Genomic DNA, 20,486 nt, shown 5'->3' on the forward strand with positions numbered 1-20,486 from the left:
TACGTATGTAGGTATGTATTTTTAATCAAGAAATGATACATTGTGACACTAATGTAACACAGTACTAACTAGTACAAATATTACAGATCCTAAGATTTAAAATAAGTACCAATGTAACACGAGACAAATGAAGAATTTTTATTCTCTCCAAGTAATGTCGGTTCCGCATTTTTTTCTATTTTTACCAGACTACGGTGAACCCAAAAGTTAGGGTAATGATTTTGGCAAAACATGTATGTATGTATGAAGATTTCATTGACCACGTCTCTACCTTAAATTATTCTTTTTATAAATTTTACGTAATGAAATCTAGGCTCCAAATAAATTGATAAAAAATACATGAATAAATAAAGTTTAAAAAATATAACCCGACGTCGTATAAAAAGGGGTCTACTTTTTATACGTAGTCGGGATAGAATAGATAAAAGCACTGTATTTACGTGATTTGATGTCTTTATATGGCGTATGATGTCTGTATGTACAGGTATATTATGACGTCATAATTATGATCCTTTAATGTAATATACATGCAATGCATAAATGATACAAATAAGAAAACCCAACACCACATACATTATATACAATTTTAGACAAATACAAAAAAATAATAATATAAATTGAAGGAATACTTCATACATGCTTTTTGAACACCACATGACACATATTCACGTAAAAACTGATAGAATATAAAAAAGCCTGAAAGCTTTCTACCGATTGTGATGGTATGATCACGTGTTCTAAGATAAATCATTTATTCATATAAATGACACATACAAAGAATAATAATGTATACTAGTTAAATAAATACATAGACTTCTATATATACTACTAGAGCATTGGTACAATAAATAACGTACAGCTTCTATGCATACTACTGGACCAGATACCATGATGTTAAAAGTCCTGACCAAGAAGAAGTAGATAATAATTGTTCGTCAATACTTCTGGAGCAGTTAATGTCTTAATTGCCTCAGAAGTGTCAGTCTTTAGCCAATATCGAGCAAAATAACATTTTTTTTTATATATGTTGTAGGTATACAAGTCAACAGTGATTTTATTAATCAAGAATGGCTGTCAATATTTTCAGTACCCTGCAGAATATTTTCCTTTTCTCATTTTTATATTGTTTTCTATTCATACTTCATAATATCTGGTCTAGCAATATATATAAATCTCTTAATAAATATTATAATCTAGCTTACTATAATAATGTTCCAATAAAGCCACATCTCGTCTATACAGCTACCATTCAATATATAGGAAGTAAATAATAATAATAATAATTGATCTAGCATCTTATTGCGAATCGTATATATACCCAGGTTCTGTAGCAATGTGTCAAGTCGATTCTCTGTCAAAAAACGCTACCATTTCGAAAATAAAAAAAATACCATAGCGATAACTTGATCACGTGATCAGTCGATAACGAATGTCATTCTCATATTTTTTTTCCTATTCGAAGCGTTTGCGATTGTAGAAGATTGTAGAGAATTCTTTCTACAATCGCAATCGTCATTCCCATGGATTTTTTGAAACGTTAGCTTCTTTTGACAGAGATTCGATGTGCCACAAACCCAGGTATTAGTATTAATAATACCAAATGAGATTCTACATATATAATATGACTAACATTCTATATAATACAAAAATAATATACAGAAACGATAAAGTGAAGCTGTATTTATAGCAGGCTTTAATTTTCGCATTTATATTCTTTCTAAGGACAATAAAAAAATCTTATGATGAAAAAAAAATTTAAAAAATCTGTTTTTTTCCTGATGATACGATGAAACTAATGCAATAAAAATATATACGGTTGAATTGAGAAACCTCCTCCTTTTTTTTGAAGTCGGTTAAAAAATCAATATTATAAGAAGCGCCGTGATTCAAAATATTTTTTTATATAGATTTATGTCCTTATTCTTATTAAAATATTGACCGTAACTGGAAGCTTTTATATTGAGAGTAGCATTTCCGTTTCCGTCGATTTCATACCAGTTTTCGTACTTTTATTGACGTCACGTCTGGCTATGTGGCGCCACCTGGCGGTGTCGGGCTCGGGAAGTTTCGTAAATCGCTGAGCGCGACTTTAGCTCATTGGCGTTTTGTTTGCCGTCGAAGCAACATCTTGCAATCAGTTGGTACCCGACATTGCAAGATAAAGTGTAATAAGTGAAGTGAATTCGCTGTGAGTACTTTATATTTTATTACGTTGTAATTATTACGTTGTTACATACAACGTTAACGTTATGTAAAATGTAAATGTAAAATTTCAAATTTCATTTGAAAATAGTACGTGATCATTATTTTAACGGTTTTTCCGTTCGGATCACTACTTCATATGTTTGGAAGTCTTGCTTTTTTGCAAATGTTTTCGTACTTGCATGTATATAATAATATTTTCTTTGTAGTGATTTTTCAACAGTTAAAAAAGTATTAAAAGTGGCGGGGCCCAGCGGGCTTCCTAAAAATGTGAACTCAGAAACCAAAGTGAACGTTCTAGCAATAGACTGTTGTCTAACATAATATAATATATACTGAAAAACGAACGCGTGGCCAGTGGCTTTCGTTTCAAAGGAGTACATAAATTACGAATGCTCGAAGACAAGTTAGACAAAGAGTTTTTGAGAGTTACTCAAACATATTGTTACTTCAATTCAAACCGGCATTGAAAAAAGGTTCACAAATCCCGCCAGAATTTAGCACAGGAATTTTGATTCGCCACCCCACGCAGGGGCAAGGCGTAGACACTGTTAACGTGCCTGGACACATTTGCAGTCAAATATCGGTCTAATAGTTTACCGCCCCTCGCGGGGGCAAGGTATACATAGTTTTTAACCGACTTCAAAAAGGTTTCTCAATTCGACCGTATATATTTTTAACGTTCCTGGACGTATTTGCAAAAACAACTTACTGAGTAAGATATAGAAAGTTTAAATATTCCTGGACGTATTTGCACAGTCAAATACCGGTCTAATAGATTACCGCCCCTCATGGGGACGAGATTATAGAAAGTGTTAACATTCCTAGACGAATTTCCAGTCAAATACTGAGGATCGCCGCCACTCGCAAGGGCAAGGCACGAATAGTGTTGAAATTTCATCACGTAGAACACACAACATGGAATATACGTACAATGCGCAATCGCTCATGCACAGCCATGCTTGCATGATAATTACAACCCACCCTCGCGGGGTGTTTATTTCTTTATATAAAATATTCAAATACCGGTGTCCTTGATCGTCACCGTCGCGGGCGTATGCATGAAGAGTAATGTTCTATCGCGTGGAACATACAACACGGATTATATCTGTAATGCGCACACGTTCATGCACAGCCTTGCTTGCATGATCAATACAATCCACCCTCGCGGGGTGTTTATGAAAGATGTATTCAATATTATAAGAAGCGCCGTGATTCAAAATATTTTTTTATATAGATTTATGTCCTTATTCTTAATTTAAATTGAGTTTTTGAATGCTAAATGGGTATATAATAAACAAGCTTACTTAAAAAAAACTTATAGACGCAGGAACTCTTAACTTTGTTAATATTATTATCACAAAAATAGTAAAAAATCTAAAAACTTTTTATAAGAGCTGAACTTATCTGAATTTAGGTACGTTATTACATTTTTAGTCGATTGATAAAAATTTTGAGCTAACAAATTAAAGCTAAAACAGTTCTTATGTGATGTCAGTATAACTTATATAAATATACCTAAATGTTTTTTTTTTTTTTCAATATTTTTATAATATACATGTTTTGTTATATCTAAGGAGTCTTATTTAGCTACCGTAATTCAATTTACACTCTGGACTATATATTGCTGCAGCAGCCAAAATGATAAAGTTTTTCGAACCTACTTAATAAAATAATTTTTAATTTATTTATTTATGGATACGATTTCGTCGATATATATTTAAAACATGGTCTAAGATTTAATCTGCTGCAGAGAATTTTAATAAAAATGTTACATTTAATGCAAATTTCAAAAATAAAAATAAAATATATCAATTTGTATTAGTCGAATTAATATTATTAAATTTAATGTAAAATTTAAGTACTAACTTTTTTAAGTAAAGTAAGATGAAAACTATCATCAGAATGTTTCAATTTGTGCTAACACTCTCACTCTATGTTAATATATATTTCAAAAAATAGTTTCCTAATAATAAAATAAGTTTCTCAGATCAGATTACAATGCGAAATACAAAAAATGTCTTTTATTTTTTAAATTAATTTAACTACTGTACAACGATACTTGAATTTCAAGTGGTTTCTCAGGATGCTAAAAGAATTTAGATTTTTTTTAAACATTACAAAAAAAATTACATTATTTTTAAACAATACAAAAAAAACTTTCCGTCAATATAAGATCGTTGCTACCCTCCATAATTTTTTTTAATTTTCGATTAATGTTGAAATTATTGTACATAACAAAAAATAACTTTTCGCTATTGAGAAGGTCGTAATCATACATAATTCGCCAAGTATCGTCGCACAGTACTTTATCATATATAAATAATTTGTTGTATTGTTAGTCGATGTGTTCGTTGAAGACGTCTTCTAGCTTACCTGAGCCGCATAGAGAAGTATCATCGCCCACGCTCAGGTCGTCTTGCGAGCTGCTCATTCGGACTGGAAATTAAAAAAAATACATTTCATTAAAAAAAAACGAGAAAGGATAAAGCGAAAGCGAAGAAAAGATAAGATAAATTGGAAAAATAAAGTTCATTGAAAAGATAAAAGAAAAATGAGTGCGGATAAGGGGATATTATGTTTTTATATAAAAGAGGAAGTTACTGGATAATAAAAGATGAAGAAATGGAAGGTGAAATAAATATTAGAAATATGTGAAAGTGTTATATGTGTAAAAATGGGAAAAATACACTGAATTGTAAAACATAAGCGGGGAGAAATCAAAACCAAAGAGATGGTTGGAGTGTGTAAAATAGAATATGTATGTAAAAAAGATACACTAGAGATACTGTTGTAAGTAAAAGAGACCAAAGTGTAAAGACGATAAAGCCTTAATTGATAATAAAAGTTACTAAACAATAATAAATTGATTAAAACAATGCAATTAAAATAGCAATAAGGTTTAAAGGACAATTTTTATTTACAAAAGAGAATAAATAAAGTCATTTATAAGATAGTTTTTATTTTTCATTGTTTTTTTTATTCAGAATAGGGTAGCGCTTGACTAGGTTGATGTCTATTCACTCGTCTTGATTGATTTTTGTGATCTCTTCGAAAAATGTCTAAGTACAGTTTTTAATTCGTCTAATGATTTGGTTTAATGAATTTTGAAATAAATTTACATTGAAAATATTGAACTTAAATTATAAGTGCTTTCAACTTTACTGAAAATGTACTTAATATTGAATAATTCAAAAATCAAGGATCTTTTTTATCTTGGGTTATTAATAATAACAAACCTCTACCCTGTCGTCCATTCGCCGTCCTGTACAATGTGCTCTCTAGGAACTGTAGCCCGTTGTTGTTTATGATGTTGAAGCCACACAGGCGCTCTATTTGTTTCCATCGGTGCATGCGTTCCTACAAATCAAATGAAAAAGATTAAACAGACAAGTTCGAGGCGTAAATTTTTCACCAGAAACATTAACAAGTAACATTCATTCACTACATTTTCTACGACACACAATATCTAATTTTTCCAAACTAAAATAGTTGTGTTAGTGATATTTTAAATGTGATTATTAAATTTTAGTTACATTTATCAACTTTATAGATGCTAAAGAACGCTGGCCATAGTTGATCTCCTTGATGTGCCCCCTTGAAGATTACATTTTATTATTGTTTGTCTCATTAAAAGGTTTATTTTCATATTATTTTTCGTATGAGCCATATTTCTTATGACCCTTTTAAGTATAATAAATATTCTTTGAAGAAACATGTTCATTGAATAAAATATTTTAGGTCATTGTTATTAATTAGATAAATTATGGGACATTAGAGCATTATTATTTATGGTTTAGAGTACAATGGACTTTTTATTATAATTTATTGCACAATTGTTTATTCGTTCAATGAACTCTTGCACACAACGCGTGTTAAATTTTTTACGAGAACAATAATTGTTTCTTTATTTTACAGCTTCTATAATAATTTTGACGTTTTTAATATTTCTACTGTGCTGGTAATAATTTATGTCTTCAGATGCTGGAGTGAGACGACTTTTTGCCTCATTCTTTCTCTTATAAAGGCCGAATTCTATCCAAACAAGTCAGTCGGCAGTAATTCAGCCTTATAAAAGAAAAATGGAACAACTCTCAAATTCTTCCAATTTCATGCATTTTTTCTGTCTCTTATCCATCAGGAACTTCTTTTAGAATTATTTTTATTCTTTCATTAATTGTTATTGTTTGAAGAAAAGAAAATAAACAATCTCACAAAACATCTACAACACTCTTACCCACATAGATTCCGAAAGGTTCTTTTGTTAGTTGCATAGAAGAAACATGGATTATTAGGGCGAATATTTTTTACTACATATAGAACAAGCGGAAAATATGTCAGCTGATCATGATATTTAATAAAATTTTATACATATATACAAAACTGTTTCACTATTTAATTTTTAACATAATCAATATTGTTATCATAGAATTTTAATTAATTTTACAGATAGCGTATTTTACGTGAGCTGTATAACTTATAAATGTGTATGTAAATTAAACATAACACAACAATGATGTCTTTATTCAAATAGCCATATCTACTCTGTTAAATAAAATGTTTATTCTATTGTTGGCAGGCAATGATTAATAAACACTAAAGATACGAGTAACTAACGGACACATTCTACAAAATGGTTTAGGATAGTTTTTAATTAAGCTTTAATTTAGATTTTAGTTATTTCTCTTACAGTAATATCAAAGAAACAATATTTTACCTGTAATTCTTGCGTCACCTCGTTGAGCGCTGTTCTTGCTTCCACTATGGATCGATCAACATCATCTATGGATTTTCCATGCGTTGATACAAAGGCACCGACCAAACTGGAGCGTTTCTTACGCAGTTTCTCGCACTAAATGACAAAGAGTTTCTTAATGAAGAAAATTGTATTGGGTCATATAGTGCCAATGGGCAAGCCATATAGTTCGAGGAGTTACGTTAGGGTCCCAAGTTGCTGGAATGGCGACCCCACACCGGAAAACGCAGTTGGTTGAGGACATCAAGCGGGTTGCAGGGAGCCGCTGGATGCTAACGGCTCGAGACCGTTGTTTTTGGAAGTCCATTCAAGAGGCCTATGTCCAGCAGTGGACGTCCAACAGCTGATAATTTTGATGATGAATGATTTGGTTACTGTTTTACCAGCGAAGACGTATCTACAAGCAATTTAGCACTTTCAAATATTTTTTTTCTAATTTGGTTTGTCCATATGTAGTCTTAACATAAGTCCGAGACATTATCTCGTGAAGAAAAATACACATTGTCGACCAATAGTAGCGGAGTTAAAATATCGCTCTCTCTTTCGTCCCAATGCAATGAAAGACGTTCTCTCTTTCGTCCCAATGCAACGTAAGACACTCTCTCTTTCGTTCCAATGCAACGAAAGACGCTCTCTTTCGTCGTTCGGTATTTTCGATTGCGTCGCTAATTGTGGTAATTTTTTTTCTTTCGTCTCGTCTAGAACTGTTGCGATGCGCATCTCTAGCCTACTGGTGGGACTTTTGCTTGTACTATCAGAAATTAGTACCTACAAAAAATTTCCTACGACTACATTTGCCTCAATAGCTCCACAATAAAAGGGCTGACCTTATCACCGAGAGATCGTAGTTAAATCTCCACACCCCACTACATTTTTTTTCAACTAATTGGAGAGAAACAGATATATTGGTCATAAAATTAAAACAGATATATGGCAAATATTCTTTAAAAAGAAAAAAAGTCGTATGCATTCTGCGGTATTAGACTCACCGCTTCCCTGGCCTGTTGCAACTGCATGTCGGCCTGCTGCTTCTTGCGCAAGTAAGACCTGTTCTCCACCTCGTGCGTCAGCTGCAACCACTGCTGCAGCCCCGGCGGCGGGGCCCAGCACCTGTCTTCCAGCTCACCCTCCGCGCGGCGCAGTTCAGCTCTGAGCATCTGAATCATGAGGAAATTCATTATCATTATCAGCCTATTATAAATTCAACCACGGTTACATCCACGTAGTTCTCGTTGCAGTGGGAATGCGGGTATAAAATATAGCCTAGGTTACTAACTGATAATGAAGCTATCTACTGGTGAAAGAATTTTTAATAGGTCCTCTGCTTTAGCCGTGCAAGCAAAAAAACAAACTCATTTTCGCAGTTGTATATAAGTATGGATATGGGTCTCCGATGTAGTTTTTATCTCTATATCCTGTTCCACTAAGATTTCTATTGCATGCCATATAGAAATATTCATAGCATGTTAAGAGAAATTATAGCCGCGCATTGAGATATTACTGTTACATAATCATTTCAACCGTCTTCTTCCTTGTACACTAGATGGATATGGACCCAATGAGAGTTAGCGGTCTACAAGTGATTTAAATCATTTAAATCCAAAAAGCATGTTTACCTCAATTTCGGCTTTCAGTTGCGAGACTTCTAGATCGGACGAGGCGGAGTTCAACAGTGGCGTGTCTCCGGCCTCACGGAGTTTCTCTTCCAGATTCTTCTTTTCTGTTGCCACGTTTTGCTGTAAACATTTAATACAAATACTTATAAATTATAAAAGTAATTTATTTAATATTCATGCATTAACTTCATCATTCAAAAGATTATAATTATCAATCTATTTGTAACAGTCCACTTGCAAGGCAAATGCCTCCTCAGATATTATTACATACAAGCTAATGTGGACAATAGCTTGTACCTTAAAACCATTATTTCTTAATTCTTTTCATTCTTTCAATGTACTAGTACGAGTAGCGTTGTTTTTGACGTCTAATCCAATCCTTCTATCGCCTGCTTTCACACCTATTCCAACCGTGCCTTCTCATCCATGCATCATTTTACATGTCATCCAGCGCCATCTCAGCCTTCCTCAGCTGCTTCATGTCCCGCAGCATCCTCTGCCTTTGGTAGCGGGACTCGGAGCCCACCCAGCCATCCTTCCGTCGCGTGCCTTCTCACCTGTTCCAATCGTGCCTTCTCCAGTTCCTTCTGCATGTCATCCAGCGCCATCTCAGCCTTCCTCAGCTGCTCCATGTCCCGCAGCATCCTCTGCACCTGGTGGCGGGAGGCGCGCCCCGCACGCAGCGCCGCCCAACCGCCCACCACCGCGCCCAACAGCAGAGACGCGAGCAACCAGTCCTTCCATCGACTGCCTTCTATTACAAAAATACACTGTAGTATTCCTACGGGATATGAAATGCCCATATGCCCATAATGGAATGAAAAGATTAGCAACCATAAGTGGCTGTGGGTGAATAAGCTCTTATATATAAATGGGAAAATACATTATGCAAGATGCATAATGGACCATATAGAACTGCTAAATCGAGAGAATTGGTATCAAATTTTCTAAATTAAGAAAGTAATTTAAATAGTGGTCAAATACCATATTCAATAAGACTTATTATAAAGCCTATATTTGTCGCAGAACAGATGGCCGCTGGGGCAGACTTATTCTAGAGTGAAACAAGAGCAGTAGGACGTCCTCTAGCTAGATGGTCCGACGACATTAAAAAGGTAGTTGGATGAAGAAGGCGAAGGATCGTGTATGGTGGCGCGCTCTCGGAAAGGCCCATTTCCAGCAGTGGATGGATACAGACTGATGATGATGAAATGCCCCCCCAGATTCCGTTTTCCCTACCTCCTACAACGTGGGTATCTTTAAGTGAAGAATGAATAAGCGTCTTCTAGGCAAGCCACCACCATAGGCTGCATCAATACTTATTATCAGGCGTGATAGTAGTCAAGCGCTTGTTTATAAGAGTATACTAATTATAAAGAAACCGACCTCAGAAGGGTTATTCACTAAAGTTTCTATAACTCGAAAGCGGGAGTCTTTAATTCATCTCTATCTTTCTCTATGTATAGTATGATGACAGACAGAGATAGAAATAAATTCGAGACGTAATGTCGAGTTATAAAATTGTAGTTACACAATAGCGCAACTGAAGGGAGGTTGTGATTCGGCGTGAATTTGTTTGTGGATTTTTATTTTATATATTTAGGTCTATTTTCGTTTGGGTTTTGTTTTTGCTTTTGGACAGACATATATACGTTTTATATGTATAGAAGACTAAATAGTGAAAATAATTGAAAAATCTATAAATATTTGCAATATCCCTTACTGACATGAATCACGAAAAAGATTTGATAGGAATGACACCATAAATCTAAAATCATACATTTTATGAAATCTACAAAAATGATAACATAAAAATTACAAATGTGTTTTTTCTAGCATACAACTTACACTACGTGACAATTTATATTAAATGGACACGATTAATTAATTCTTTGGAAGACGTTGAGCAAGAACGAGGAAACAGGTATAACAAAATAATAGTTAATAATAAATAATTAAATTAAATTCATATTACAAAACGAGGATAAACAATATCCGATCTATATAATACAAGTAGCAGACGTCCGGCGGTTTTATTCGCGTAATTTATGTTCCAGTTCCAGATAAAAATAAGCTAATGCCTATGTTACTTGCTGATAACGTTGTTTTTAATTGGTGGGGCGGGGGGGAATTATTTAGCCGTGAAAGCGTAATAAACAAACAAACTCACTTTCATTTGTAATACGAGTATCTATGTCTGTATTTACGAGTACATACATAGCAATCTACACTATGCTATGTATAATTTTGTAACTTTTGTACTAGTTTTCCTGTTTCGTTTCATAAACTATTTTAACCAATGATAATTTTATACTATATCGGTTACGTTCCTACAAAATCCTAAAAAAGTGATCCGAATAATAGGCTACAAAAATTAATAAAAAAAAGCCGAGGCAGAGGTCATATCCATAGCCTGGTGGATATGACCTCTGCCTCCGATTTCGGAGGGTGTGGGTTTGAATCCGGTCCGGGTCATGCACCTCCAACTTTTCTGTTATGTGCATTTTAAGAAATTCATTATCACGTGTCTCGTTACGGTGAAGGAAAAACATCCTGAGGAAACCTGCATATTCTTAATTCTCTGTGTGTGTGAAGTCTGCCAATCCGCATTAGGCCAGCGTGGTGGACCATTGGCCTAACCCCTCTCATTCTGAGAGGAGATTCGAGCTCAGCAGTGAGCCGAATATGGATTGATGATGATGAATAAAAAAATGTTAAAGTAATGGGATGGAATTATTCCAAAATAAGTAGGTCTGTTGCAAATTGCCATTGTATAATTATTGTGTATTGTGTATCATTAAAGATTTTAATGAAGTTACGCCAAATTAGATATTCCATTATTATAGAGCCAGTTTTTTGTGACTCGATTCCGACTTAATGTAAACTACTATTTTATGCAAAGTAATGTTTCAAGCGCAATTGGACGTTTTTTAGGGGAAATCCCCTAAAACAACAAATAACATACATATTTGAATGAAAGTAGACCAATTATTGTTCATACATTGCGGGGCCCAGATTTGATGAATGACCCATTACTCCAAATTAGAGTTAATTCGTCATTTTTCATTCATCATTATCAACCCATATTCGGCTCACTGCTGAGCACGAGGCTCCTCTCAGAATAAGAGAAATTAGGTTAATGTGGATTGGCAGACTTGCACACACGTAGAGAATTGAGAAAATTCTCAAGTATGCAGGTTTCCTCACGATGTTTTTCCTTCACCGTTTGAGACATGTGATATTTAATTTCTTAAAATGCACACAACTGAAACGTTGGAGGTGCATGCCCTGTACCGGATTCGAACCTGCACCTTCCAGAATAAGAGGCAGAGGTCATATCCACTGGGCTATCACAGCTCAACTCACTCTAAATAATAATATAATTTTTAGACTGGCTTAATTTCAGTTTGATTTCGCCTTTACAATATTAGTGTAATTATCTCAATGTAGCTATAACCAAGGTAAGACAATGCAGTTTTCTGTATCCATAAAGCTGTCCAGCTTCAAAGACTACCCCTAATCTAAAACCCTATGAACGCCACAAACAATGGCTTATCAAAAACAAAGTATTGTTTAAAAATCAGTACCTTCATCGATCAAATCCACATATCTACTGCTAATCACTGCGCAAACCAATGACGATGCTCCGAGAGCTATGGACGCTTCACAGAACATTTATGACATATTAAAACACAAGGTCAACCTCTGCTAACGTAAAAAACACACGAAATCACAGAAAAAAAGCATACAATCACATCACACAACGTCACAATCGGCAGAATCGCGATTGAATGCGACAATTTATACTTGAATACCGTGATGTAAGACTAGTGACACTATGATTTATGTGATTTGTGGGATTTCTAATAATGTCACCTGTAACTGTAGAAGTTCACGTAATGGTCAATTCCTACTAATATTATAAATGCGAAAGTAAGTCTGTCTGTTTGTATGTCTGTTACCTTTTTACGGCTAAACCATTGAACATATTAGGATAAAATTTGTTACAAAAATAAATTAGCCCTTACGCTATTTTTTATCCTGGAAAAGTACATGGTTTGTAAATGAAGCCTGCGGGATTTGTAATTGAAGAATTTCACGCGAAAGGAGTCGCAGGCGTCCTCTAGTAATATAATATGTTTGTGATTATAAATATGCTTGCTCAACTTAGTAAGAATTATGTAAACTTCAATAATTTGTAATAATTATAACGAGGCAAAACATTGGTATCTATAATTCAATTATTGTCATTTTGTCCACATGTTTATTCAAATAAATGTTTTGATTGATGATAGGATGAACCTATACTGATATTATAAAGCTGAAGAATTTGTTTGTTTGTTTGTTTGATTGAACGCGCTAATCTCAGGAACTACTGCTCCGATTCCAAAAATTCTTTCAGTGTTAGATAGCCCATTTATCGAGAAAGGCTATATTTTATCCCTGTATTCCTACGGGAACGGGAACCACGCGGGTGAAACCGCGCGGCATCTACTAGTCTGTTATAAGTATGATGAAAAATGTGAATGTAAGGTAAGATAGTACAACACAAGGTCAACCTCCGCTCAATGGCGTGCATAAAGTTTTTATCTAGGGTATATATACGAGTACGTAGAAGGAACGTATCGAGTCATCAGGGTAGGCAGTGCAGTTTTGCGTCTGTGACGCGCGACAAACATGCTAAAATGCCTTGGTGTAAAATTAGTGACACTATGATGCAATTGAATTATTTGTAGGTTTCAATTTACAACAAAAATAAAGGTTATCGGCAGTTGCAGATTATTATTTTACTCAGTTGATTTATAGGATTTCAAGTGTTGAAAATATTGTTTGGAACTGTCCCTAGATAATAATTACTTATAAAACCTGACATGTAGGCATAGGTCGCGAAATCTTATTTTTAAATTGACTGACAAGACTTTTGGACATACAATCAAGAAATAGTCGGGTTACATAATATTGTATTAGAGTAGATGAGTCATTAGAAACGCTAGAGTTCAATTGGTTTTAATTAGACATTTTAGCTCTGCGCCGCGATTAAAGCGTGTGAAATTCGAAACCTTCGGATACCATGCTTTTATTTTATTTCAATATTTTTTCTATCTTATAGGGAAAAGATTTGATTGTTTGTTTGTGTTGTTTGATTGTATTGGCAATAGGCTCTGAAACTACTAACCGATTTGAAAAATTCTTTCACTGTTGTGAAGCTACACTATCCCCGAGTGCTATAGGCTAAATTTTATCCCTGTAAATCTACGGGAACGGAAACCACGCGGGTAGAACCGCGCGGCGTGTGCTGGTATTAGAATAAATGTGCAATAAACTTTAGATATGCACTTTACTGTCAATATGAAAGGAAAACTTAAAAAAATAAAAAAGAAGAAATAAACGAATAGTAAATAGTAGTAGGAATAATTTGTCAGTTGATTAAACTGAAGAATATATCTTACGTAAACTAAATAATGAGATTTATGTTTAAAAAAACAATTATCGACGAACGTAACGTGCAACGAACAAATAACACAGCAAACAATTATTTACAAAAAAAAACGAAAGTAAACTTAAATACATATTACAATAAAACCTTGTCTAAAAATAATTATGCACTTAAATGACAACAAAAAGTCGGATAAATTTTGATAAAACCGCAGTCACACAAACTTCGGCATCGAATAGAAAACTTTCTTTTTTAAAATCGGTCAACAAAAACATTTCACTATATAAATCGCAAGGGTATAAAATGTCTTTAAAAAGGTTAAAAAACGTGCTTGTAAACTAAGCTGCTTGAAATAAAAAAATTGAATTGTAAACAACAAATTTTTATTGATTGTTTTCAATGCAAATTCTTTTCTTCTCTCTTCTGTGTTCTGTAAGTAAGTAATCTCTTATGTATTTAGTAAGGTAAATAAGTTATTAACTATTAAATAATACTGTCCTACATTATCTAAACGCATAGTGACCGTTTCAAGTATGATTTAATAATACTTAACGAGTAGTTGTAATAACGTGAAGTCAGACACCATATTGTCTGCACAGTTTAATGTTTTCATACAAACTCAACTCAACTCAACCAAAATACTATAAATTTTATTTGCTAGCTAGCCACTTTACTAGCTCTGCCCCGTGGTTACGCCTACATTGATTCCATTCCTAGGGAATTATCGGGATAAAAGTATATGAGCTAATGAGGACTATCACTATGCTATTTCAATAGTTTATTCATTCTGCCGTTAAGGAGATCAGGATAACGAGTTTGTTTGGTTGAATGTTTTAATCTCAGGAACTGCTAATTCTAATTGAAAAATTATTTTGTGCTGAATATTCCATCTATCAAATCAGAGGCTATTTTTAACATCACGCTATGACCAATAGAAGTGAAGCATTAGTGAATAATGTAGAAAAATCGGGAAAAGTTATTCCTTTTCGAGCTTCCATTGCATGCGCTGTATAAACGGTTAAAGTTATAGTAGGGGAGCCGAAGAGGGTATTTTTGCAGTTACTCGAGCGCTTTAGATAAACATAAGAGACTATACCTTGCACGTTGTTGAGTACCTCCACCAAGTATGAGCCCTTAATATTGGTGGGTACGTTTAGGGCAAACCAAAAAAAAAACTAACTTCAGAAATACTCAACCAGCACGTCAGATAAGAATATAGTAGGTTAGTTAATTACTAAAAGGTGTGCATTTCGAAAATCGATTTGAGCGTAATGTAATGGGAGGGTCCCAAAGTTACAAAATAAAACCCTTATATTAGTTCTCGAGTTACGGGCGTGAATAATTTTTTACTTATTTTGAAGGAAATAATCTCTTAATTAATCGCTAAAATTTCCTGACAATTTCAGTAAGCCAAAATAATAAAATATGATTTTAAAGTCTGTAGTTTTTTTTTCCACCGCTAAAAGCGAAAAACTATATATTTACCATTTATTCTTCCTATCATTTAATCTACCAAATGCAATCGGTCCCCATGACGCTTTAGTAACTGCAAATGTAGCATCCCGGGCTCCTCTACTATTATGTTCTCAACGTGCAGTAGACTTGAGATTGTTACATACAAATCTTTCCTTTTCATAATATTAGTGTACGTAAATGAATTCTATGTACCTATCTATAAATTATTTTGAATGCTATTGTCATCTTTACATCACATCAGAAGTGTTGACAATTATTATTTTATCTTCAAATGATAAATTGTGCTATTATTTTTACATTAGCTTGAGAAAATTTGTTTCATATTATATCGTTTCTGTGGGAATCTCAGCATTACAAAAATCCATACTAATATTATAAATGCGAAAGTAAGTCTGTCCGTCTGTTACCTTTTTTTAATAAAGCCTTTTTTAATTATTATTTACAAGTTAGCCCTTGACTATAATCTCAACTGATGATAAGTGATGATGCAATCTAAGATGAAAGCGGGATAACTTGTTAGGAGTAGGATGCAAATGCCCTTTCGGTTTCTACACAACATTCTACCGGAACGCTTAATCGCTTAGCGGTACGTCTTTGCCGGTAGAGTGGTAACTAGCCACGGCAAAAGCCTCCCACCAGCCAGACCTGGGCCAATTAAGAAAATCTTTATCGGCCAAGCCGCGGATCGAACCCAGGACTTCCGTCTTGTAAATCCACTGCGCATACCACTGCGCCACGGAGGCACCACGGCGGCTTTTCAGCCCATTCTACTACCGTAGATAGGTAGCCACTAGATGCTGGTGGATATCTTGGTATTTGGAAATCCATAGAAGAAGCTGATGTCGAGCAGTGGACTTCCATATTATTAACATATAAACATCGATCTCCTATTAAAAAGTAGATTCAATCAGCGACCAAAAAACGTCCCCAGTCAATGAGTGCCAAACACAACTTCTTGGTACTCAATTCAAGTAGTCGCATTTGGAAATTCAACCTTAAACTCAATCCTTAAGTTTCAATTTGCTCTGAAGTTGGGATTTTATTGAATATTGGACTATATTTAAAGGCCTTTAGGTATAATTTTCTTTACCAATAATTCTAAAACAGTCAAAGCAAAAATGGCCAGTTTTTAACTGAAATTTTCTACATGATTGTGCATCCTTTTATTTTAAGAGGTCAATGCATATAGCCCATGCAGGCTAAGTTCCAATATTACCACATGTATGGTATCTATGTTATACTTGTGATAAAGGCGAAAGTTTGTTTGTGTGTATATGACGTGTGTGTGTGTGCGGCTACAGGACCGATTTGGCTGAAATTTTGAATTGAATAGATTTTATTCTGGATTAACACGTAGACTACTTTTTATCCCAGAAAAATCCACTGTTCCCGCGGGATTTGTCAAAATCTGAATTCCGTGCGGAAGAAGTCACGGGCGTCCGCTAGTAATAATATATAATAAAATCGTAATCCATGCCAAAATCTTACTCGCCTTTCGGGGGTCCAAACAGCACAACATCCATCGCCTTGAGAGCCAGTTTCTGCTTGTGTATGGGGTCCTTGATGCCAAGGACATTGCTCAGGTACTGCATGTTGTTCACTGCCAACCTAACAAAAATGATACGAAAAAATTAAAAAATGTTTTTGTCGGCCTCCGTGGCGCAGTGCGCGGTGTATTTATAAGACGGAGGTCCTGAGTTCGAACCCCGACTGGGTTGATTGAGGTTTTCTTAATTGGTCCAGGTCTGGCCGGAGGCTTCGCCCGTGGCTAGTTACCACCCTACCTGTAATGTCGTGTAGAAACCGAAAGGAGTGTGGAGTTTCATCTTACTCCTAACAAGTTTCGCTTACATCTTAGATTGCATCATCACTCACCATTAGGTGAGATTGTAGTCAAGGGCTAACTTGTAAAGAATAAAAAGAAATGATATAACCAAAACCATCATTGCAAGTTGTTCACTACCAACTTACCATAAAGTAAAACTAAATCTCTTATTGTGCATGCAAACCCTAACTAATAGGGGCAGGATAGTGAGCAAAAAAATATAAGCAAAAGTTACATGTTCTGAGACTATGAAATACAGTACAGGAACAGACAAAACATCCTAGAAAGTTTCCAAATACGTAACGCAATATATTTAACTATGTTAATGTACTATCCAATTAACACTGTTAACTAATTACCACCATTACTCCCTTGTGTGATTGATATTACAATATGTATTATACGTATCTCTGACAGCATATTACAGATGTAACTAATTAAACGGGGTTATTGAACTCATACAGTTTTTTTAAATAGCTTAAATTGTTCATTATTACTATTATTATTACTAGATTGACAAAAAAATTGACAATTTTTTTGAGACGTGATTACATGAATTTTATTTTTTTAATATTTTTTTGACAATACGAGCCAAAACGCTGTCGATCAAGATGGTCTATATTTGAACTGTTTCGTGACGTCACGTTAACAAATCCTTTACCAAACGGAGCGTTTGACAACAATATTAGTTAACAATTACTTCGTAAGTACATCAAGTAACATTGTGACGTCACAAAATGGACGATAGCGTTTTGACGTTTGTAAAAATTTAAAAAATACATGATATCCAGCTACATAAAGCAGGGTACACATTTACAGGGCCGAATCTATGGATGGTCAAATCTTGCCCTGTGTCGCAGTTTCAAGGGGAGCGCCAAAGTAAAACCTATAATTATTATTCATCATCATCATCATATCAGCCGATGGACGTCCACTGAAGGACATAGGAGAAGACTGACGTGACAAACCCGGTCAAACCTTTGAAATGTCTAGAAATACGGCAAGTGTCTCCCTATGTTTCTCAATGACTTCGACCCAAGTATGTGTAGCGTACACCAGAAAGTCACCAGTACACAAGTTCCCGATCTGACAAGAGGTCGTGATCACTTGTAATTTTTTCTTGTTTCACTGAAGCTAAAGCTTTTCGTACCACCTTTATAATATAGGCCAGCGCTCGGCTGCAACGACGCCTGATGGTAACGAAATGCAGCCTAAGTGGAACGTGCTTGCTTAGCACCTTCTAGGCAAAAAGTACGTTCCAACTCCTTTCATAATAATTGGTTTCAAATCGATTTGGGCGTATCATTCCTCGTCTACATATTACCCACCATAATACGCGTAGATGATACGAATACTACGACTTCGTATCATTCATCCACACATACGATGATACACGTTACCGATACGATACGGTAATCGGATCGATTCGAATGATGCAAATGTAGACACGGCTTAATTTATTTTTTAATCAAGCCCAATATCATCACCAATACGTATAAATTTTACTGTAATTTTGCACTTGGCACGCTTAATAACTATGCCAAGCGATCGACTTATCGCTTATTGCTAAGGCTTTGTTAGTAACACGTTGGAAAGTCTTGATAAAGACCAGACCGTTGAAGGTCGTTTCAGCGTCTGGTTACTTTACGAGAAAAGCCTAGACAGAGGAGGGTTATTCAAGGTTGTTTCAAAAGTGAAAGAAACTGAAAAAAACCATGTATGATTACATCCAAGAAGTTTCAGAATGGCTTCAATTTATCAGTAAGTTTTATCGGAAAATTAAGGAGAGTTTTGGTAAATTACCATGTATGCTTTTTAACTTACGATAAAAATTATCTCGGTTGTCTGTTTATAGACAAAACATGACATGAATGATGAAATGAAATGAAAATACTTTTTATAACATATTTGCTCTTAGAGTATCGCTTATTTCGCCAAATTCAATATCGTTATGTATCTCATTACGCACATGTGCCGTAATGTAATGTAAAATGCACTTGTGCCGTAATGTAATATAAAATCATCTATCTAAAAACAAATATACAGGTACAATTTAGGCGGCCCTATCGCGAAGAAGAAAATTATATGATGAGAACATCCATCTCCACAACCACTTCAGTTCAATATACCTAATGTTTGTGTTTGAGCCGTGATAGCCTAGTGGATATGACCTCTGCCTTCGATTCGGAGATCGTAGGTTCGAAACCTTCCAACTCTTCATTTATGTGAATTTTCAGAAATATCGTGTCTCAAGCGGTGAAGGAAAAACATCGTGAGGAAACCTGCAAACCTGATTTTTTTTAATTCTCTCAGCACACTGGACCTAACCCTTTAATGGCCTAACCCTTTAATTCTGAGAGGAGACTCGTGCTCAACAGAATATGGATTGTTAATGATGATGATGAATGTTTGTGTTTACCTAGGCAAGGTGGCGCCAGTGACGCGATGTTGAAGAAACTGCGCCTTGTACTGGGGCAGGTCCACAGATTCCGAAAGCCATTCCACGGTTTGCTCCACCGTCCAGTTGTGAACCTAGAAGGAAAACCAAGCTTTGCTTAGCAATTTCACACTTTTCAAAATTGTAGTAACGCGAAGGTTTGACATTGGATTCGATAGTGACTGAAACAAAATAGGCTAGTTGACACTTTTTTAAATGGTCTATTCTACTAGCTAGATAAAAAAAAATCATGCTTTTTTTGAGACGTGAATACATGAAAATTTTATTAAATTAATTATTAAGTATTTTATCAAAATATGGCAATGATGGTCTATATTTTATTGTTTCTATATATATAGACCTGTGATATTTAACCTGACGTAGATACATTTTTTTTCTTTTTTAAAAGAATATTATTAGTATGTATGTATAATGTACATTATTATTACGTACACACCACCTACAGTTATTTTAATAAGTTCCTAAGCCTAAGGTTGCCTGGAAGAGATCGCTAATAAGCGATAAGGCCGCCTTTTTGTATTCTACTTTTCCTTATGTTTCTGTTTTGCTTGTTTTCTTTTATTTTTTGTGGTGTAAAAATAAAGAGTATTAAATAAATAAAAATTAATTAGTCATACTTTATTTTCTAGATAAGACCAATATTCCCATTACCCTCCAACTATTGGGGAAAGATTGTGTTAGGAGTGGGTACGACAATAGACCAACGGGGCGGGGTT

General features: G+C 34.7%; 1 protein-coding gene across 5 annotated transcripts in view; it reads right to left on the minus strand.

The window, feature by feature from the left end:
* LOC112053182 (stromal interaction molecule homolog) overlaps positions 1 to 20,486 on the minus strand; it is a 59,256-nt gene that overhangs the window by 15,061 nt on the left and 23,709 nt on the right. For 2 of the 5 annotated variants that reach the window (XM_024092506.2, XM_024092505.2), the window contains exons 4-11: positions 19,732 to 19,844; positions 16,980 to 17,095; positions 9,132 to 9,328; positions 8,575 to 8,694; positions 7,948 to 8,115; positions 6,920 to 7,054; positions 5,448 to 5,562; positions 4,579 to 4,641 (exon numbers count right to left, since the gene is read on the minus strand). In XM_024092506.2, the coding sequence (XP_023948274.2) occupies positions 4,579 to 4,641; positions 5,448 to 5,562; positions 6,920 to 7,054; positions 7,948 to 8,115; positions 8,575 to 8,694; positions 9,132 to 9,328; positions 16,980 to 17,095; positions 19,732 to 19,844 (1,027 nt within the window). Of the gene's footprint in view, positions 1 to 4,578; positions 4,642 to 5,441; positions 5,563 to 6,919; positions 7,055 to 7,947; positions 8,116 to 8,574; positions 8,695 to 9,131; positions 9,329 to 16,979; positions 17,096 to 19,731; positions 19,845 to 20,486 lie in introns of all 5 variants that reach the window. The other 3 variants (XM_024092504.2, XM_024092501.2, XM_024092502.2) reach the window with 2 other exon arrangements.

This window comes from Bicyclus anynana, chromosome 23, assembly GCF_947172395.1.
Source record: "Bicyclus anynana chromosome 23, ilBicAnyn1.1, whole genome shotgun sequence".
NCBI lineage: Eukaryota > Metazoa > Arthropoda > Insecta > Lepidoptera > Nymphalidae > Bicyclus > Bicyclus anynana.